The 17655-nt window shown below is 37.3% G+C and overlaps 3 protein-coding genes across 3 annotated transcripts; 2 read left to right on the top strand and 1 right to left on the bottom strand.

Annotated features, from left to right (window-relative positions):
- The first annotated feature begins 691 nt into the window (after positions 1-691).
- LOC133860577 (MDIS1-interacting receptor like kinase 2-like) lies at positions 692-3506 on the top strand. Its single transcript, XM_062296155.1, has 3 exons — positions 692-696; positions 1488-1912; positions 2641-3506. The coding sequence occupies exons 1-3, from the start codon at positions 692-694 to the stop codon at positions 3504-3506; spliced, it is 1296 nt and encodes a 431-aa protein (XP_062152139.1).
- A 394-nt stretch (positions 3507-3900) lies between these two features.
- On the bottom strand, positions 3901-9458 carry LOC133859742 (uncharacterized). Its single transcript, XM_062295259.1, has 5 exons — positions 9308-9458; positions 6600-6772; positions 5629-5727; positions 5395-5546; positions 3901-4423 (listed from the first exon to the last, which is right to left on the bottom strand). The coding sequence occupies exons 2-5, from the start codon at positions 6768-6770 to the stop codon at positions 4036-4038; spliced, it is 810 nt and encodes a 269-aa protein (XP_062151243.1). The 5' UTR covers positions 6771-6772; positions 9308-9458; the 3' UTR covers positions 3901-4035.
- Positions 9459-10964: 1506 nt separating this feature from the next.
- Positions 10965-17142, top strand: LOC133859741 (protein CLP1 homolog). Its single transcript, XM_062295258.1, has 10 exons — positions 10965-11455; positions 12014-12082; positions 12230-12325; positions 12708-12949; positions 13153-13291; positions 13417-13473; positions 15095-15229; positions 16106-16341; positions 16743-16787; positions 16877-17142. The coding sequence occupies exons 1-10, from the start codon at positions 11234-11236 to the stop codon at positions 16962-16964; spliced, it is 1329 nt and encodes a 442-aa protein (XP_062151242.1). The 5' UTR covers positions 10965-11233; the 3' UTR covers positions 16965-17142.
- Positions 17143-17655: the final 513 nt, after the last annotated feature.

The raw sequence follows: 17655 nt of genomic DNA, 5'->3' as shown, positions 1-17655 counted from the left end.
AGAAAATAATAATAAAAAAAAACACACACACACACTCTAACAAACATTAACAGACAGAGCAATAACTTCTAACTTACTAGCCCATATTTTTAATAAAAAAAGAAGAAGAAGAAGAAGAAGAAGATCGAGGAGGAGGAGGAGGAGGAGGAGGAGGAGAGGAAACCACCAATAAGCAATATATAGGTTTCTTCAAATTTATTGTCACGCACTTTTTCGTTAGAAAGAGAAGGCGGATTCATTCTGTTGTGTCGTTGTTTGGTTGTCATGGATGAAGTAGGCGTAGAAGAGGCACAAGCTGGTCGCAATTGAAAGGACACAGATGGACAAGCTTGCAGGCAGGTTAAGAAACGTCGCAAATTCACAAGCAAATCCGAACATGATGGCGGTTGACAAAATCCAAATGGTGAATTGCAAGTTCTTTTTCTTGGACGAGGTATCACTTGGAGGCAGCTTATTAAGCTCCGTGAAACAGCGATCCAACCAGAAATAGGCAAAGTAAACAAACAAGATGAAAGCTATCATGGGTATGTCGTTGTGGGTATATGCGCGGTAGATCGTGCCCACGCTGCTAATCGTAAGGTTGAAAAAAGCGAAGCACGGCATGAACCCGAGGCTGTTATTTTTGCTATCAACGTTGCGAGAAGGGGGAACTGTACTATGATTGCTACAACGGCTTGTCGACATGGTAGTGATGGCGTGAGAAGCAGAGAAGCTAGAAAATGATGCTGGTTGCCGTTGATGACGGTGTGGCTATGATTAAACTGGTTTCTCTCTATATATAAGAGGATTCAGAGCAACATCCTCGAAATTCATCAGCAGCTTCCTGGAAAATGTACAATCAAATGAGCGTGATGGATGCTTTCTGACCAGCTGTACTCATCTTCCGCGAATTTCACAGGCAACTTCGTAGTGACCGATAGTTGGGGCCCACAAAAGAGAAAGTAAAGCAGTTGGGCCCACAAGTTCCATAATCAATGGGCTAGAAAAAAAAAAATTGGAATCCTCCCTACCTCAAAAATCTTTCAAATTCTAGATTTCAGAATTGTTAAATCCTGGCCATTCATTATATCGAACGGATTGAAACATGCCAACTGTCAACATTCTTCCACCCACAAAACGCTTCTTCTTCCCCTAGTCCACCGGCATCACAAACCGGCGAAGTGGGTATTTCTCTAGAGGTGGAAGAAGATCAAGAACAGGCGGCAAGTCGTGTAGGATTTCGACTTGACGGTGTAGATAGACTGCAACTTGTCGGCCAAAAACCAAATCGCCGTAAGATATGGCAGAGAACTGCTCCACAAGAGTTTCAATAAATGTTGCCAATATCATCTTAAAAGCGAGATAAATATATGAGAAATAGTAGGCTACTTGCAAACCTTTACAAAGATAAGCTTACAAACCCGCGTGGCATTTTATTATTTAAAAAATTTAGACACATAGAAGTAAGATTGGTTTTTGATCAAATTAAAAAACTGGCCACGTCCCAGCAATCTTGACCAGACCCCGACCACCGTCGACGTCTGGGTCGGGAAACCGTTGGGGTCTGGGTCCCAGCAATCCCAAACGGCCGGCGACGAAGGTTTCCTGACCCAGATCCCGACGGTTTCCGGCGACGACGCAACATGCGAACTTGAAGATCGTGATTCACCGACGACGTTGTATGAACTAGAAGATCCAGCCGGAAACCACCCACGCCGGTGTGGTTTGGTGGGTCGGGGTTCGGATCTCTTCCTCAGCCGCACTGTGCCTCCTCCGGCTTCCCACCGAGCCTCCAGATCCTCTTCCCTCGTCTCTGTCGTCGTCTCGTCAGCGTGGGTTTCCGGATCTCTATGCCGTCTCTGTCGAAGCTCGTCGGTGGTGGGGGTTCGGGTTCTGGATGAAAAGGATGCGCATGGATCCGGCTGGGGCCTGTGTTTGTGTTGGTCGCCTCAGTCCCGGTCGGATCTTTTTTCTTTTTTTTTGTTTTCTGAAATCAACCGGCCGGATCCCTTTGAGTTTTAATAAATGAGTTTTTTAATTAATAAAATGCCAGATAGATGCGATGAGAGTTTGTAAACTTCAGTTGATGAGAGTTTGTAAACTTCAGTTTGTGAGTTTGTAAGTACCTCTTAACATTTCTCAAACATATATAAGGAAACATGGCCAGCTCAAATGATTTTGTTGAGAACGAAAACGACTTTCTCTACCAACGAAAGTAAGAAGATATCATTAAGTTAGATACCATCGGGTTTTTTTTCAGTTTAATATTAAGTTAGTAACCGGTTTTCAAAAGTTTCGTGTTTTTTTTTTTTTAATTTTTTAATTATTTTTTATTATTATTATATATAAACCGGTTGCGATTACTCCTTGTTATTAATCGGTTTTTTAAAATACAATAACGATAATTGTAATTAGGTACCTGATTATTTAGTTATCCGGTTGTGGTTATTTTTTGTTTTTGGATTTTTCAATTTTTTCAGTTAACAGTTGTTGGCGATCGGTTAATAACTATCCCGCTTGTACACCCCTATCAACAATTATCCATTCGTCGACCCTAGACTCTGATATTCAAGCATTTCGCAGCCTGAGGCATGCCATTGATCCCACGTCAATCTCTTATCTCTCCAACATCTTTACTCAGTGGTTGGGACTTCATGGTAGATTCATGCGGAACTACAGGCGGGCAGTTTTTGGGAATTTTATGTAGTAATCCTCTAGACAACGTCTCTAGTAGGATAATCGCAATCGATCTCGATGGCGTTGAATATGACGGGTTTCTGACACCGTCGATCGGGAACTTGTCCGAGCTCACCATCTTCAACCTAGGCAAGAACAAGTTCCGAAGAATAATCCCCGAAACCATCGCCAACCTTAAAAAGCTCACCATGCTTTCACTGGCGGACAACTATTTCACAGGCACCATTCCTAACGAAATCACTTTGCTCAAGAATCTTGAATGTCTAGACATTTTTGGAAACAAGATATATGGCTCTGTTCCCGTCAATATCTCTGGATTACGAAGCTTGTCAGGCAACGCGCTCACAGGCACAATCCCAAACCTCACAGCGCTGTGGCAGCTCAAGACTTTAGACCTCAGCGCCTACCAGTTCTATGGATATCTCCCAAATCTTCCTTTCAGATTGACAACACTCTCTCTAAACCACAACAAACTTTCAAGCCACATTTCATCAGTCAAAAAGCTCAAAAACCTTGTACGGCTAGATGTGAGTGACAACAGGTTTTCTGGTCTGATTAGCGACGACATCCTTTCATTACCACGGCTGGTTTACCTGAACGTTTCAAACAACCGCTTCAACGGAATAGAGACGTTCAAAATTTCCGGCGAAGAGACGCAACTTCAAGTACTTGATGCAGAAAACAACCAGTTCCCTGGCCATTTGCCTACCAAGTTGGTCACAATTCAGAACTTGACCCAAATTAACTTCGCACATAATCAGTTCTCCAGTCTAATCAAGGGAATATGGAGAAAGACTGGCGCGATCGTGGAGAATCCTCTACATGGATAACAACTTTCTGTCAGGACATTTTCCACCGAAGTTCATTACTCACACGAGGAGGGTTATAGGCAGTCTGTCAATGAATTGCATTAGGCGTCCGACCATCATACCATTGTGCCGCGGAGGGCAAAGGACATTTTCAAAATGCCCTAGGCAGACCAATGGCAGCAAATGAGAGAGCCATGTACCCATCACATCTTAATGCTACGGCAGAATCATCAGGAAAATATATAACTTCTAACTTTCAATAAATAAAATAAAATATCATTATGAATATGAAAACCATGTACCCATCTTCTATTCATTGATGAATTTCTGGTTAGGTGTCTTCCTACTTCCATGTATTGACTGCTTCTTCCAATGTTACATCTTACATTTCCGATAGCACCACAAACAGAAAACAAGCCAAAAAGAGAAACTTTCATAATTGTTGAATATTTCTGCGAGCAAAGAACAGGAAGTTGATATAAAATCGAGAAAATTGCCTACAACATTTTAAGAACCGCTATGAACACAAACTGTTTCTAACTAAAGCAAGTTATATAAGCCAATTAACACTAATGTTGCCAAGCCATGTGAAAAGTGGGAACTGCGCCAAAGCAATAAAGAGCAAGAGATAGTGGTGCTTGCTCGAATCATAACTCCTCACTTCTGCAAATAGGACTCTCTTCATCGTCTTCACTAAGAAGATACCCATGCATAAGCAGGTCCAAGGCATTAAAGCATAGTACGAGTATCCCCATATTATCTTCCCGAGGACAGCCACACACATTCCTGTGAAAGTATATCCTGCATAAGCCACAATGTCCAGCAAGGGTGCCTCCCCACTACCCAATGAAAGCAATGTCACTTTCAGAAGTGCGACTTGCAGAAACCACCCAAGCAATCCTTTGATAAACAACCAGTTCAGAGCTTCTGGGCTAAACCTGGCAACAAATGAAATTGTTTTAGAAAAATGTGCAGGCCGAGAAAAGAAAATGGAAATAAAGGAGATGGCAAATATTAAGAAAACTAAATGATTTGATTTCAACATTGTATCAAGAGAAGGAGACAACACCAAAAGTATAACTGAATAACAAAAATTGAAGTCAAAATATGGAATTTTCGAAAAGGACCAAGAGGAAGTTCAGGCAGCTTCTGCAACTGAACAGAAGGATAATTCAAGGTTCCCTTAATTGTGAGGTGGAATCAACCAACACTTCTAACGAGAAAAACTTCATCAAGCCTATCCAAGCCTTATAATTGATTGCAAAGGCAAGATTCTTCCCCCAATAACATGCAGGTCTTGAAAGAATAATGTCCAACCAGTAAAACAAGGTGGTCTGGCCAGCTGACAAGGGCCCAAAGCTGCATCATACCCCGTTTGGAAAAGGGCCTGGCAAACATGTGGTACACCAATTCACAGTTCCGAGTCCCTTTCTTCCCATAGGTCATTCATTAACAGAAAGAAGATAAATCTATACATATGTCAAGGCTGAAAGCGCCAGGGGGGAGGGGGGGGAGAGAGCTCCCAGAACTGCCATCAAATAGCCCGAGTAAATAATGCCACATTAACTGTCAATATTAGCACTTTGGAAATACTATATTTATTTTGGAAGCAAACACAATAATCAATTCTATTTAATTTGTGTTGATTTCAATCATCAATCTGAAAAGAATCGGCTTCTGAGGAAAGGAACTTATTCCATGCTGACCACTCCATACAAACAGTATGCAGTGAATTATGATTGCGACCACAAAATCTTCAAAATGGAATAGTGAAAATATAGCAATTAGACACAAGCATTGCTTACTTTAACGCAAACAGAATTAGGGGAAAAAAATCATTTTCATGTGATCTGAAATAAAAGAGGAAGATGATTACAATAACATAAATATTAGAAAAATAGTCACTTACTTCCCCTGAAGACCCAACGAGAAGCCAGCAAGAACAACATAGGTACCAAATGCCATAAATGGAATGTAGAGGTCTGGTGCATTTATGTCATAAATTGGGGGTTTATAAGAGAGCCTGCCCCCTACTGGCTCAGTTATCCGTGTCCAATGGCCCTGAAGACAAGGAAAATAAGCAAAAAAGATGCAACTACTATAGAAGGAAAAAATAGGTCAACTAGAGGGAATGTGTGCTTACCCTGTGAAGGAACGGAAACAAAACAACCTTCAATTTGTTCCTCACATAGTGGTCATTCACTTGGAAATAATATTGGGGATCTGAGAAGTAACGACTTATCTGTTTGATTTGTGCACAAAATATCAATATAACGAACAAACAGGATAAAGAATGCGCCTGAAAAAATGCTTTTGCACATGACAACCCAGAAATTTAAGGGACTGACTCTAGGATTTTTATGACTTTTATACAAGGACCTTGAGATGTCCATCAACAATGAAAGAGTCAAATATATTTTTCACATATTAAATCAAAATTTCAAAATGAAGTGGAAAAGAGTAAATAGAAACCTAAAATAACATGGCTTGAAGTAAGGAGTAAAGAAGGGGGTGATTGAGTGTATGATCTCAGAAGGGACAGAATGGCTGAAACATATAAGTGGCTGGACTTGATTAATTTAAAGGATCTACTAATCCAATACTAATTTAAATAAGATTAAAGCTTAGTTGAGCAATAGCTGTAGTTGTAGGTAGCATTTTAGATATGTATATGTTATTCTCAACAATTGTTTAAGAGGAAAGGCAATCACATATTTTGATTTGGAAAAGAATATAATCCCTCCGTCCTACAGATAGATACTGGGCTTTCCTTTTTGGGTTGTCCCAAAATAGATGAAGGTTTTAAAAATTGAAAGCATTTATCCATTTAACTTCCCAAATCCCCTTAAATTTGAAACCATATTTCTTGGACAATTAACTAATCCAAGATGGAGCATCACGCTACCCTTGAATGAACAGTTTTGAAAATAAACTTTAAATTTTGCTAATTCTGCAGCTCCCAAAATCAATTAAGATCCTGCCATATAAAAAAATATAACTTGGAGTACACATTTGTTAGTATCAACATGACAACGTCCAAGTTATCACGAATATTATTTTCTTTCAAGCTTAAACAGAATGGTATCTTATATCGTAAACTTATATGCTACTTACATTGCTTTGCACGTATTCAGAGCTCGATCCTAAGATTTTTTCTCCATATGCACCCAATCCACCTCGGATAAGCCCTGAACCAGCTCCATAAAATGCATTTCCAAATGGATTAGGCTGAGAATTTATTGGCGGTATTGTCACCCCAGGCTGGGATCCTACATTGTTGTACATTTCTGTAATTGGCCAAAAGAAGAAAAGAGTTTACTATTGCATCCAAAAGGATAGCTCAAGAAGAAGCTCTGTTGGCCATAAGATCTCTTATTTGAGTCATCTAAAGAGGCCACATTGCGAACTTTTACACAAAATTTGTGTACTCCAATTGATAGTCTGTACGGTGTCAGATAAAAAATGAAGCATGAAAACTAAAAGCTACTTAACCCAGGTGTCGCAACTAGAGAGCTATTCCACTTTTTAATTTTTAAATAAAAATCTATGACAAGAAAGATATAGACAAAGGGAACAATAAAGCTGTGTTGATCTATGTTCATAAATTGTTAAAAAAAATCAAAAATAAACCTACAACATTAATATTTTTCTTTTGAGTATAAGGCTCCCATTATGTCAAGGCAAAATATAACACCTGGTTTGTAGCTCTCTCACAAAATTTTACACCAAAAGGCTATGTAAATCATTAAAGCTGCATGTGATGCATGTGAAACATGGAGATCTTAGTTCAAGCATGTTTAATTGTAACTCAAAAATAGCAGGGAATAAAACAATTATGCTCATTAAAGTTCATTTTCTAATAAATCAGGATGGAAAATAACTCATTTAGTTATAATTTAAAAAGATGAAAAAATATATTCAAAACATAATAGAGACAAATATGGATTGAATGACTAGAAGCAAATTGCCTAATTGAAATCTCAATGTCTCCCATTGCTTCACCTTTTGCTGGTCAACCAATCCATGCACTGGCTTTCCAGCACAGAAGAAACACCATAAACTATTTATCCCTATATGAACTCTTCATAATTGATCAGTTTCAGCAACTTTAATTTGTTTTGCATCCCTTATAACTTCACTAGCTACAAACCAATGAGTGATTAACACGGCCTTGTTTGGTTCACGATAGACCCTTGGAATAAAATGACTATTCCATGGGAATGGTCATTACTTTATTTAATAGGGGTCTATTCCTTGAAATAGTTATTCCAATGAATAACTATTCCCTTACAAATAGGAATATCTATTCCACTAAAAAATAAGAGGAATAGCTATTCCTAAAGAAATTCCAGAAGAAAAAAAACAACTCATTATTTTCTATTTTCTCTCAATTTTTTTTTATTTTATTATTTTTTTTTTAATAAAAAAAAGCAAACTTAACTAAGGAGTAGGAATAGTTATTCCATTCCACTCTCTTTTATTCTCAGTAATAACTATTATCATTTCCAATGGAATGCTCATTCCACAAAACAAAAAAGGCCTTAGGCTTATAAAAAATCCAATTGCTCATAGCATATGAGCTAGGGCGTCACTCCAAACTCAGAACAGAGAGGATATCCATTCTTTAGTATTATAAAAATTAACATATGAAAAAAAATTAATGATCCCTATATGATATTTTGCACTATTCAGCTCCACAAAGTGACTAACCAACCAGAGTTCCTCATTACCATCCTCACACAACAATGTCATAGGACATATGAAGCTCTCCTTATTTATTTCAATATGCCTTTGGTGACACTTATGTCCCCCCTTGTGGTTCCCTCTGTTAATTTTTTTTCATATGCAATTTCTTTGTAACTGAATTGAGAAAGATAACAGTGCAATTTGCACCCCCCCCAAAAAAAAAGAATTCCAAATGAAAGACTGCTTTGTGTCTCAAGGGTTATGCAGTCTGGAAAGGAAGCCAAAAGGACAATGCCATGCATTCTCATCTGAAAACCACAATGTCTTAAATCCTGTTTAGTTCTGATTTAATTAAAATACTTACTCCTCAATCTTACCACTGCACTAGCAACGGCACCAAGAATTTAATCCTCTCCAATAAACAAAATTACTCCCCGACAAAACCTTACCTCCCACAATCCTAGTTCTTGAAATCTCATCCAACCAACCCTAACTCTTTCCTCAAAACCAGATAAATCTTTTATTTCACACACAGAATTCTAACTTTGCACATTCTCCTTCTTCATGAACCATTTCCTGCCCTAATATGCATTTATCTCTATAACCCTAAAACAATTCCAGAGCTCTTCATATTCCAGTAAAAATTCAAGCTCCTTGACACCACCCAATATATATATATATATTTTTTTTTAAAAAGAAAAAAGAAAAAAAATTCCCAAAAAGTTACCCTTACATAATTTTCCATAACTTCTTTTCCAGCACTAAGCAATTGGTTTTGTCGACAATTACAATTACGGTATCCAAATTAGAGTCCAAGCACGCCCGCGCTAATGAATTGAAAAACTAAGCAATCAAATCCAAAAATACGTTCATTTCCGAGCCAAATTATTTGGCCCTATCCATTAATCTCCAAATCTAATAGAATAAATCCATACACTAAATCCAAGCATGAAATGAAGAGCTCCGCAAAACAAATTGAGTCTCTGATTCATGTAATTGGAGGAAAACTCACATAGATCTTTGAATCCAAACGCAAACATAAGCAACAAAATTAAAATACACATCCAAATACATACATATACATACGAAGACGCATACATATAAGTGTATACACAGAGAGAGATATGCAACCATACCAGTGGGATTTCGGCGGGTTCTTCCGGAGAAAAAGATCTGAGCTCCGGCGGGGTTCCGGTGATGGGTTGGGTTCGTCCGCGTAAAGTCGCAGTTAAAACTGACAGAAAGACAAAGTAACGAAGCGAGAAAAATAAAAAGAAAAAGAACAAATTTAAGAGAATAGCAGAGAAGTGGGTGATAGCACGTGCCATGCACATGCAGATGCACTTTTTTTTTTTTTTTTTTTTTTTTTTTTTTACTTTTTCGTCTTTCTTGCATCACGGGACCAATAACGAGTTGACACGCATAATTCATTTCAAAATTTTGGGGGGATGTATTTTGTATTTCTGTTTTTGGAAAGAAGCTGGGGATTTATTTTGCAAAGAAACCGAACCCTCAAAATCTCAACATGCTATCCTCCTGTGTATCCACCCATTCAAAATCCATCCAAGAAAATTCACACAACACCAACGGCAAGGATTAAATTCATACTACCCGTGTCACTATGTGTGTTCTGTTTCTCCGTCCAGACCGTCCCAACCAATATTCATTAACAGTTTGATCCCAGATTAACGTAAAAATTCATACATATTGAGACTGAAATTAAATACATTATAACACCCCTGTATTTTTCTCCCAACTAGACAACTATAAAGAATTTAGATATAGATATTACCAGGAAATTAGGTTAGTTGTCCACTGGAAGACTGGAACGTAGCTGTGCTGCCAAAGAAAAACACAAAGAGACAATGTTAAAGTAATCGAAATCTGAAAATACTTTCTTTGCAAAAATCTGATCCTCGGTGTGGATCAGAGATTCAGTAAAGAAGAAGAGAAGAAGAAAGATGAAGGAAAGAAGAAGAGAAGTGGAGATCGGATCATCGGAGAACAAGAGGAGACGGCATGCTGATTGAAGAGACGATTTTTTTTTTTTCTTTTTTTTGGATAGAGACGAAAATTAGGGATATATAATAATAATAATAATAATAAAAACTACTTGCGGTTATTCGGTTATTAATCGATTTTTTAAACTGCAATAACTGGTAACCGCAACTGAGTATCTGATTATAATTATTTTCAATTTTTCAGTATTTTAATTTCTCTAATTAACAGTTATTACTTATTACCGATTATTAGCGATTATTAATTATTTCCGATTAATAACCGCACCGCTTTTACACTCCTAAGCATTCACAACAGCTTTCCTAATAGGGGTATGTTCCTTAAGTTTTAGAAAAAATTTCAAGAAAGTTATAAAAACCTCTCCACAGCAGCTTTTCTAAAATTTTTGTTTTCCTGAGAATAAGAAATATTATTTGCTTCCTATTTAATTGTTTATTTACAAAATATATTTTTTCTCTCTTATTTTATTTTCTCTTTCATACTTTTGATTAAAGTAAAAGTAAAAGAAACAATATTGTAACGATATAGAAAAAAATGAAGGAAAGCTGATATATGATGTTTTTTTTTTAGGGAAATGCTAGTGTTTCCACCGGCAATCCACCCTATCCCACCACCCCTAAGTGCAAAAATCTGAAAATGAATTTATTAAACAAAAAAAAAAAACCAATCACTTAGGATTGGTGGGAAGCTGGTGGGAACACCAGCATTTCCCCCTTTTTTTTTTCTTTTTTTTTTTTTTTTTTTTTATAGAAAATTAAAACGTAGTTTTTGATTCTTAATTCTAGGAAAATGGTGGAAAAGCTGCCGGTGGGAATGCTCTAAACCCTACACCCTCAGAACCGCGTAGCCATCACGCGATTCCAGTACCAATCTTTGTCGGTGAATAAAACCCGTGCTGATCACACTACTTCACTCTTCAGAGCGCCTTCCACTTCCTCAAGCCTCTACGTAAAGCCGGAAAAACCTCCACTGATTTTGGCGCTTATGCAGCTTATGCTTAAAAAAAGAAGGTTGAGAACACAGTAGCAAAAGAAGAAGAAGATATGGCTTACAGTGGCACAGCCATGGGTGCGCCACTGACGGGCGGTTCGGCATCGGTGTCGACGGTCAGGCAGGTAAAATTGGACAAAGAGATGGAGCTGAGGGTGGAAGTCCCTAACGACACGCCTCTCCGCCTCCGCCTCCTCAGCGGCACGGCCGAGATCTTCGGTGCCGAGCTCCCTCCTGAAATCTGGCTCAACTTCCCTCCCAGGCTCAAATTCGCCGTAAGCTTCAATTAATTTCACGCCATTTTCACTCTCTTCAGAACCTGGAGTGTTTGCCAATAGCTGATAATTTAGGGTTTTGTTATCGATGTTTGTACGCGAAGACTGCTTAGAACTTGAAAATTAGGTTCGTAAATGGTGTCTTTAATGTGTATGTATGCTTAGGCTTTAAATTGGCTTTGAGAATGCATTCGATAAGGTTCAATGATTGATCGAAACTGCTTTATAATGTATGCTGCTTTTGATGCTAATCGTGCTTATGATCTCGTATATTCTGCTATTTCTCGGCTTTTGAAAACATTTCTGCTAGTTGTGACGGGAATAGTCCTTCCCCAGTTGAAATTTTTTCCCTTTCAAAGTGGAAGAGGTACGGGATGGCTGGAAGGCCGTCAGGTCAATTGTAGTGAATATGGTTCCCTTGAATATAATGAAATGCCTGGTGGAGCTAGGTCATAGAGTTGTTGCTGGTTTCCAGAAGGACCTTGATAAAGTGAATGAATCCTTTATCTGTATGTTAATTTGCTTTTTGTTGACGGAAACTCAATTTTCATGTGTCAGGTTTTTACTTGGTATGGGGCCACAATTGAAGTGGATGGTACTACAGAACTTGATTATACCGCTGACGAGGTATGTGCTTTTGCTCTGCTTGTTTTTAGTTTATTCCTTTGTTTTGTGTTTGTAATTTGGTTTATGCTATTGCCCTGGCAAATAAAAATTAGTTTGGAAAAGTTTTTTTAAACAACTGATGATAGTGTTGCTATCCTTGATTTTTAGACGCCCATGGTTGGTTATGTAAATGTTCATGCCATACTGGAAGGACGAAGAAACCGTGCAAAAGCATCATCATCTAATGACTCTGATTCTTCTCAGGTATTTTTTCATTGTCATTCCTGCATACTTTATGAAATTATGCTCATACTACATATACTTTATTGTCATAGTCGACACAAGGAATTTCCAGAATATTCTTTATTTATCAAATGTAGTTTAAGGAGACAGAATAAAAAAAGAAAGCAAGAATGAAGAACCAGGAAAAGGACACATAAAAAAGATAACTCATTATCCTTGAAAAGAAAATGTGAGGGGATTCTTTTACCCTCTGTTACTAGTTCAGTTGGTAAGAATTGTTTCTCCTTTTCTAATACATTTCACTCAAATTTCAATCAACTACCTCATCAACATTAACTTTCCTAACTTACTTTCAGACATGGGATCTATTAGTGTGTCAATATACTACTTTTGAGTGGTCCAGGGACCTAGGGTGATTGTTGTGGGACCTACAGATTCTGGCAAGAGTACTCTGTCAAGGATGCTTCTTAGTTGGGCAGCTAAACAGGGTTGGAAACCTACATTTGTGGACTTGGACATCGGCCAAGGATCTATAACAATTCCTGGATGCATTGCAGCCACCCCAATTGAAATGCCCATTGATCCAGTGGAAGGAATTCCTCTTGATATGCCCCTCGTGTACTTCTTTGGGCATGCAACTCCTAGGTAATTAATTTTTGCATTTTCTGTCAGTTTCATAGTTATGTATTGACTTATTATTCATAAAAATAAAATAAAATTAAAAAAAAAAAAAAAAAAAAAAAACAATAGTTATGTATTGACCTATTGATTCATTCATCAATTGATTTCCACATGATAAGAAACATCAACAATTTTATGAGATTTATAAAAATTTAGTTTCTTTGCAGTAATAATGTAGATTTGTATAAAGTGCTCGTGAAGGAGCTTGCTAGAATGCTGGAGAGACAGTTTGCTGGAAATGCTGAATCTCGAGCTGCAGGCATGGTGATCAATACGATGGGGTGGATAGAAGGAGTAGGGTATGAGGTAATTGAGTTTTAAAGCATCTGTAGTAATGAGTATATAGCACTTCAATTTTCGAATGCTTGTGTTAATATACTAATATTGGAACTGTTGTTTAATTATCTCCCATGTTTTGTATCTTGTTGCAGTTGCTTCTACATGCAATTGATACATTCAATGCCAATGTTGTCTTGGTCTTGGGTCAGGTAGATGTCTATATTTTGAGTTTTTGTTTGCATTAAAGGTCCAAGTACCACCTTGCTAACATATTCCTTTGTTTTCTATACTTTGTCTATGTGTGAACTAGCAAATTTATGATTGGTGTGATAGTTGATGACTCGTCTAAGATATTGGGACATGATGACTTGTATAAAATATCCCGACAACAAAATTAATCCATGAACTTTTTTATTTTTTTTCATTTTTAGTAAATGTGACCTCTATCTTCAAATGTTCTTCTGTAAAATGATAGTTTGGATATTTTTCATCCACTTTCAGTTTTGTTTCAAAGTCTCTGGATTTTGTGCTGAATTTGGAATATTTAAAAGATATTGAAAAATCCTGTTATACATGCACAAAGAGCAATGCTATAAAATTAAAAAAGAAAAAAAAAAAGAAAAAAAAGAAGAACAAAAAAAGCCATAGGCACGTAGAGCAATGCTCAAACTACTGACAAATATACAGCAAGTTCCTGAAATTTTTGAATATGTCTTGAACTAGACATAATGCAAGACAAATTTTAAACACTAAGGGCGCGTTTGGTACATGGAATGGTCATTCCTTTAGGAATAGGAATGGCTATTACAAGGAATAAAGGGGTTGGAAGAGAATGACCATTTATATTCTTTTGTTTGATGACAACACATGATTTTCTCACGGAATTGAATCAAAATTCCTAAAATACCCAAACTTTATTATATATATATATATATATATATATATATATATATATATATATATAAATCAAAACATTATATGGGGGGCCGATCACCTCAAGGGATGGTCGGCCACCTAGGAAGAACCCCAGGGGTGGTCACACCACCCTCGGAGCCACTCGTAGGCAGAACATCGGGGGTGGCTGCGGCCACTCTTGGTGCTATTGGGGGTGGTCGCGGCCACCCCTAATGGCATCGGGGGTGGTGCGACCACCCCCGGTGTTCTTTTAGGGTGGACAAACACCCATGTAATGTTTCGAATTTTATATATATATATATATATATATATACAAAGAAGAAAAATTTAGGTTGCAGAAATTATTTTTTCATGGAAAACCCATTTTGTTCCTCAAGGAATAGCTATATTTCTAATTTTTTAGAGGAATAGCTATTCTTCAATTTAAGGAATAGTCATTCCCATGGGAATGGCTATTACCAGGCATAATATGCAACTAAACAAAGAAATGGATATTTCATAGGAATAGCCATTCCATTCCAAGTAGTCTATTTCGCATACCAAACATGCCCAAAGTAGATCAATGTCATTGGGCAAAGATTATAGTTCACAAACCATTCCCATGTGATTGTTGGATGATATGCTCTTCTTGTATGCTCTTTATGCCAATACTTCTCAACCGTGGAATCTTTTTCTAGGCAAGCATCACGTAGTTTGACACATGGATTGATTTCTGGAGTCCTTGTGTATGAAATTTGCTTTTTTTTTTAAAAAAAATAAATAAATAAAAAATATTTTTTTTTCTCTTTCTAGACTCATTCTGGTGAGCTTAGACCCTGAGTTCTTATCTTTGCTCCAGAATTATTTCTTAAAATAAGAAAATGGAGTTTCTTTTGTTTATAGTGCACTTAGTCATTCCTTTCGAGACCCATGCAGGAAAAACTTTGGAGCATGCTCAGAGATGTCCTGAAGAACAAGCCTAATGTAGATGTTGTGAAACTTCAAAAGTCAGGTGGTGTTGTATCCAGGAATAACAAAGTTCGTCAGAAGGCCAGGAGCTATAGGATAAGGGTAAGCTGCTACTTTTATGGTCTCTTAGTATTAAACTGACTTCTATTATATATCTTCTTACCCTTTTATAGTGATTAAAGGTCTGTATATAATTAGAACTTAATGGAACTGAATTGATTTGTCTTGATCTATTTCATTATTTTTAGTGACAACAAATCCTCGAAGGACATCCTCGCTCTAGTCAACAGATTTTAGGGGGAAGAAATATGAGTAAGAAATTTATGTTCCATGAACAAAAGGAAAAAAAAAAAATCAAGGTAGGGAAAATGATAAATAGAAGAAGCAATGGTCGTATTAACTTTAAAAAAAGAACTTATTGATTATTGTTTTCTTGCTAAGGAATAGTAAGTTTGAGGAACAGAGATTGTTTGTAATTACTTGGAAACCTAAATAGAGTAATTACTTGAAAATTACTCTATTTTCCAAAAATATGTTGAAGATAAAGGGTAACTTATTTTATTGCCTTATCAGGCCTGGTTTGTGTACCTAACTCCTTATTGGAACCAATCACAGACCTGCCCTATTGGGGTTGGGACAGCAAGTTTCCAGGTTATTGCCATCTCATAAACCTTGTGGGGCTAAATTACTTCTCTAATCTTATAAAAACTATAATTGTCACCTATGGTGACGTTTTTGTTGCTTAATACTAGATTTTAATGTTGATACTCATTCTTATTTTATGTTCAAATTAAACTTGGTTGTTGGCATCCCTTTCTCCTCTGTTTAGTGAAGTTATTCATTTTCTGTCTTTCTATTCTAGAAAAAATCTTATCATTTAAAGTACGTGAGCAGTGCCTAGTTACAATAATATGTTGCCTTTTAACATTTCGTATTAATGTTTCCTCTTAATGACAAGTTAGTCTGTTTTACTATCAGGAATATTTTTATGGCCTTGCGAATGATCTGTCCCCACATTCTAATATTGCAAATTTTAGTGATTTGTTTGTCTATCGAATTGGGGGCGGACCGCAAGCCCCGCGCTCAGCATTGCCAATTGGGGCAGAGCCTGCTGCAGATCCGACCAGATTAGTTCCTGTCAGTATCAACCGGGATTTGCTCCATGTTGTTCTCGCTATCTCATTTGCCAAAGAGCCTGATGAAATCATTTCAAGGTAATTTTGTACTGTGGATTGTCAAATACCTGAAAAAACTCTGAGGAGCCCACTTAAATTAGGATATAATGAAAAGAAGCATCAGTGAGATTTAATATGGCTGTTACACGATGTTTTGGAATTCAACCCGGTGATGCCCCAAACATTCTACATACGTAGTGGAGTGCTAGCCCTAAGACCTACCATTCCAAGGATTCTCCCTATTGATAATGAATTTAAGAAAGTAATCCTCGCTATCTTCTGGGATATTGGTTTATATTTGAATTCCCATATGGAAGAACCTGCCTAAATGTGCGGTAATGCATCATTTCGTGTCTGATCTGGGCACCTAATCATCTTATAATTCAAAATAATCTCTCTGTCTCTCTGTCTCTCACTGCTGACTTCATTTTTTTATGCAGTAATGTTGCTGGCTTTATTTATATCACGGACATTGACATTCAAAGGTTTGACTTTCAGTTTTCATAACTAGTTTAGAAGCATTGTTGTGGGAATGATACTTTGGTATGGTCCTAACTCTACATATACATTACAGGAAGAAAATTACATACCTTGCACCAGCTGCAGGAGAACTCCCGAGCAAATATTTGATAGTAGGAACCTTGACATGGCTCGAAACCTGACTGATTTGCACAGGAAAAAAAAGAAAGAAACCTGACCGGTTTATCAATCTTATTTTCGTGACTGGAAAGCCGACCTTTTGTTGTAAGTTACCCTGTGGCCAAGTGGGGTGATTGTATGCTACCTTTTCTTTACTGATCAATGATAAGGGAAACAAGGGTCCAAATACCTTTTAACTTACCTATATTAGGTTTTGTCCTGAGAGCTTGTTCTAGTGTAGTGATGTATTCTTCAGTGGTACCATTATTAAACATTCATGTTACTAGTGTTTTAATTTCCATTTTTCTCAGGCAGGGTTCAATCGCACGCCAGACGTGGCATATAGCCTGTTTCAGTTCTTGAGTTTAAACTAATTCTCTGGAAATGTGTAGTGCCAACGAGAAAGGCCTTGAGAACAGTGAGAAAGGCATGTTGTAGAATAGTTTGATCCAGTAGAAATCTTTTCACAAAATTAGGAACTACATGCTAACATATGTAGAGTTGAAATAAATTACATCAACTGATTTCATATCATCAATCGTGAGTTGAGTCTCAGACTGGACATTCCCTTGAGCCTTCTAGCCATGATGTTTTGTGTTCAAGCCTCCAAAGCTTTCTTAACGAATTCTTGATGGCTATTAGAATTTAGTAGGATAGTGTAAGAAAGGGGTAGGTCAGTCAGGATATTGGGATTATCTGGAAATGTGAAAAAAT

Source organism: Alnus glutinosa, chromosome 2, assembly GCF_958979055.1.
Source record: "Alnus glutinosa chromosome 2, dhAlnGlut1.1, whole genome shotgun sequence".
In the NCBI taxonomy this organism is placed as follows: domain Eukaryota; kingdom Viridiplantae; phylum Streptophyta; class Magnoliopsida; order Fagales; family Betulaceae; genus Alnus; species Alnus glutinosa.
This window is presented reverse-complemented; position numbering and strand designations above follow the sequence as displayed.

Excerpts from the sequence above, each read along its gene's own strand:
- LOC133860577 (XM_062296155.1), top strand. Across the intron at positions 1,913-2,640 it reads TGGATCCGGCTGGGGCCTGT|ATTCATGCGGAACTACAGGC; the intron begins GTTTGTGTTGGT and ends ACTTCATGGTAG.
- LOC133859742 (XM_062295259.1), bottom strand. The coding sequence starts at position 6,770 with ATGTACAACAATGTAGGATCCCAGCCTGGGGTGACAATACCGCCAATA. Across the intron at positions 5,547-5,628 it reads TGTTTCCGTTCCTTCACAGG|GGCCATTGGACACGGATAAC; the intron begins GTAAGCACACAT and ends CCTTGTCTTCAG. Across the intron at positions 4,424-5,394 it reads TCGTTGGGTCTTCAGGGGAA|GTTTAGCCCAGAAGCTCTGA; the intron begins GTAAGTGACTAT and ends ATTTGTTGCCAG.
- LOC133859741 (XM_062295258.1), top strand. The coding sequence starts at position 11,234 with ATGGCTTACAGTGGCACAGCCATGGGTGCGCCACTGACGGGCGGTTCG. Across the intron at positions 12,326-12,707 it reads ATGACTCTGATTCTTCTCAG|GGACCTAGGGTGATTGTTGT; the intron begins GTATTTTTTCAT and ends TGAGTGGTCCAG. Across the intron at positions 13,474-15,094 it reads TTGTCTTGGTCTTGGGTCAG|GAAAAACTTTGGAGCATGCT; the intron begins GTAGATGTCTAT and ends AGACCCATGCAG.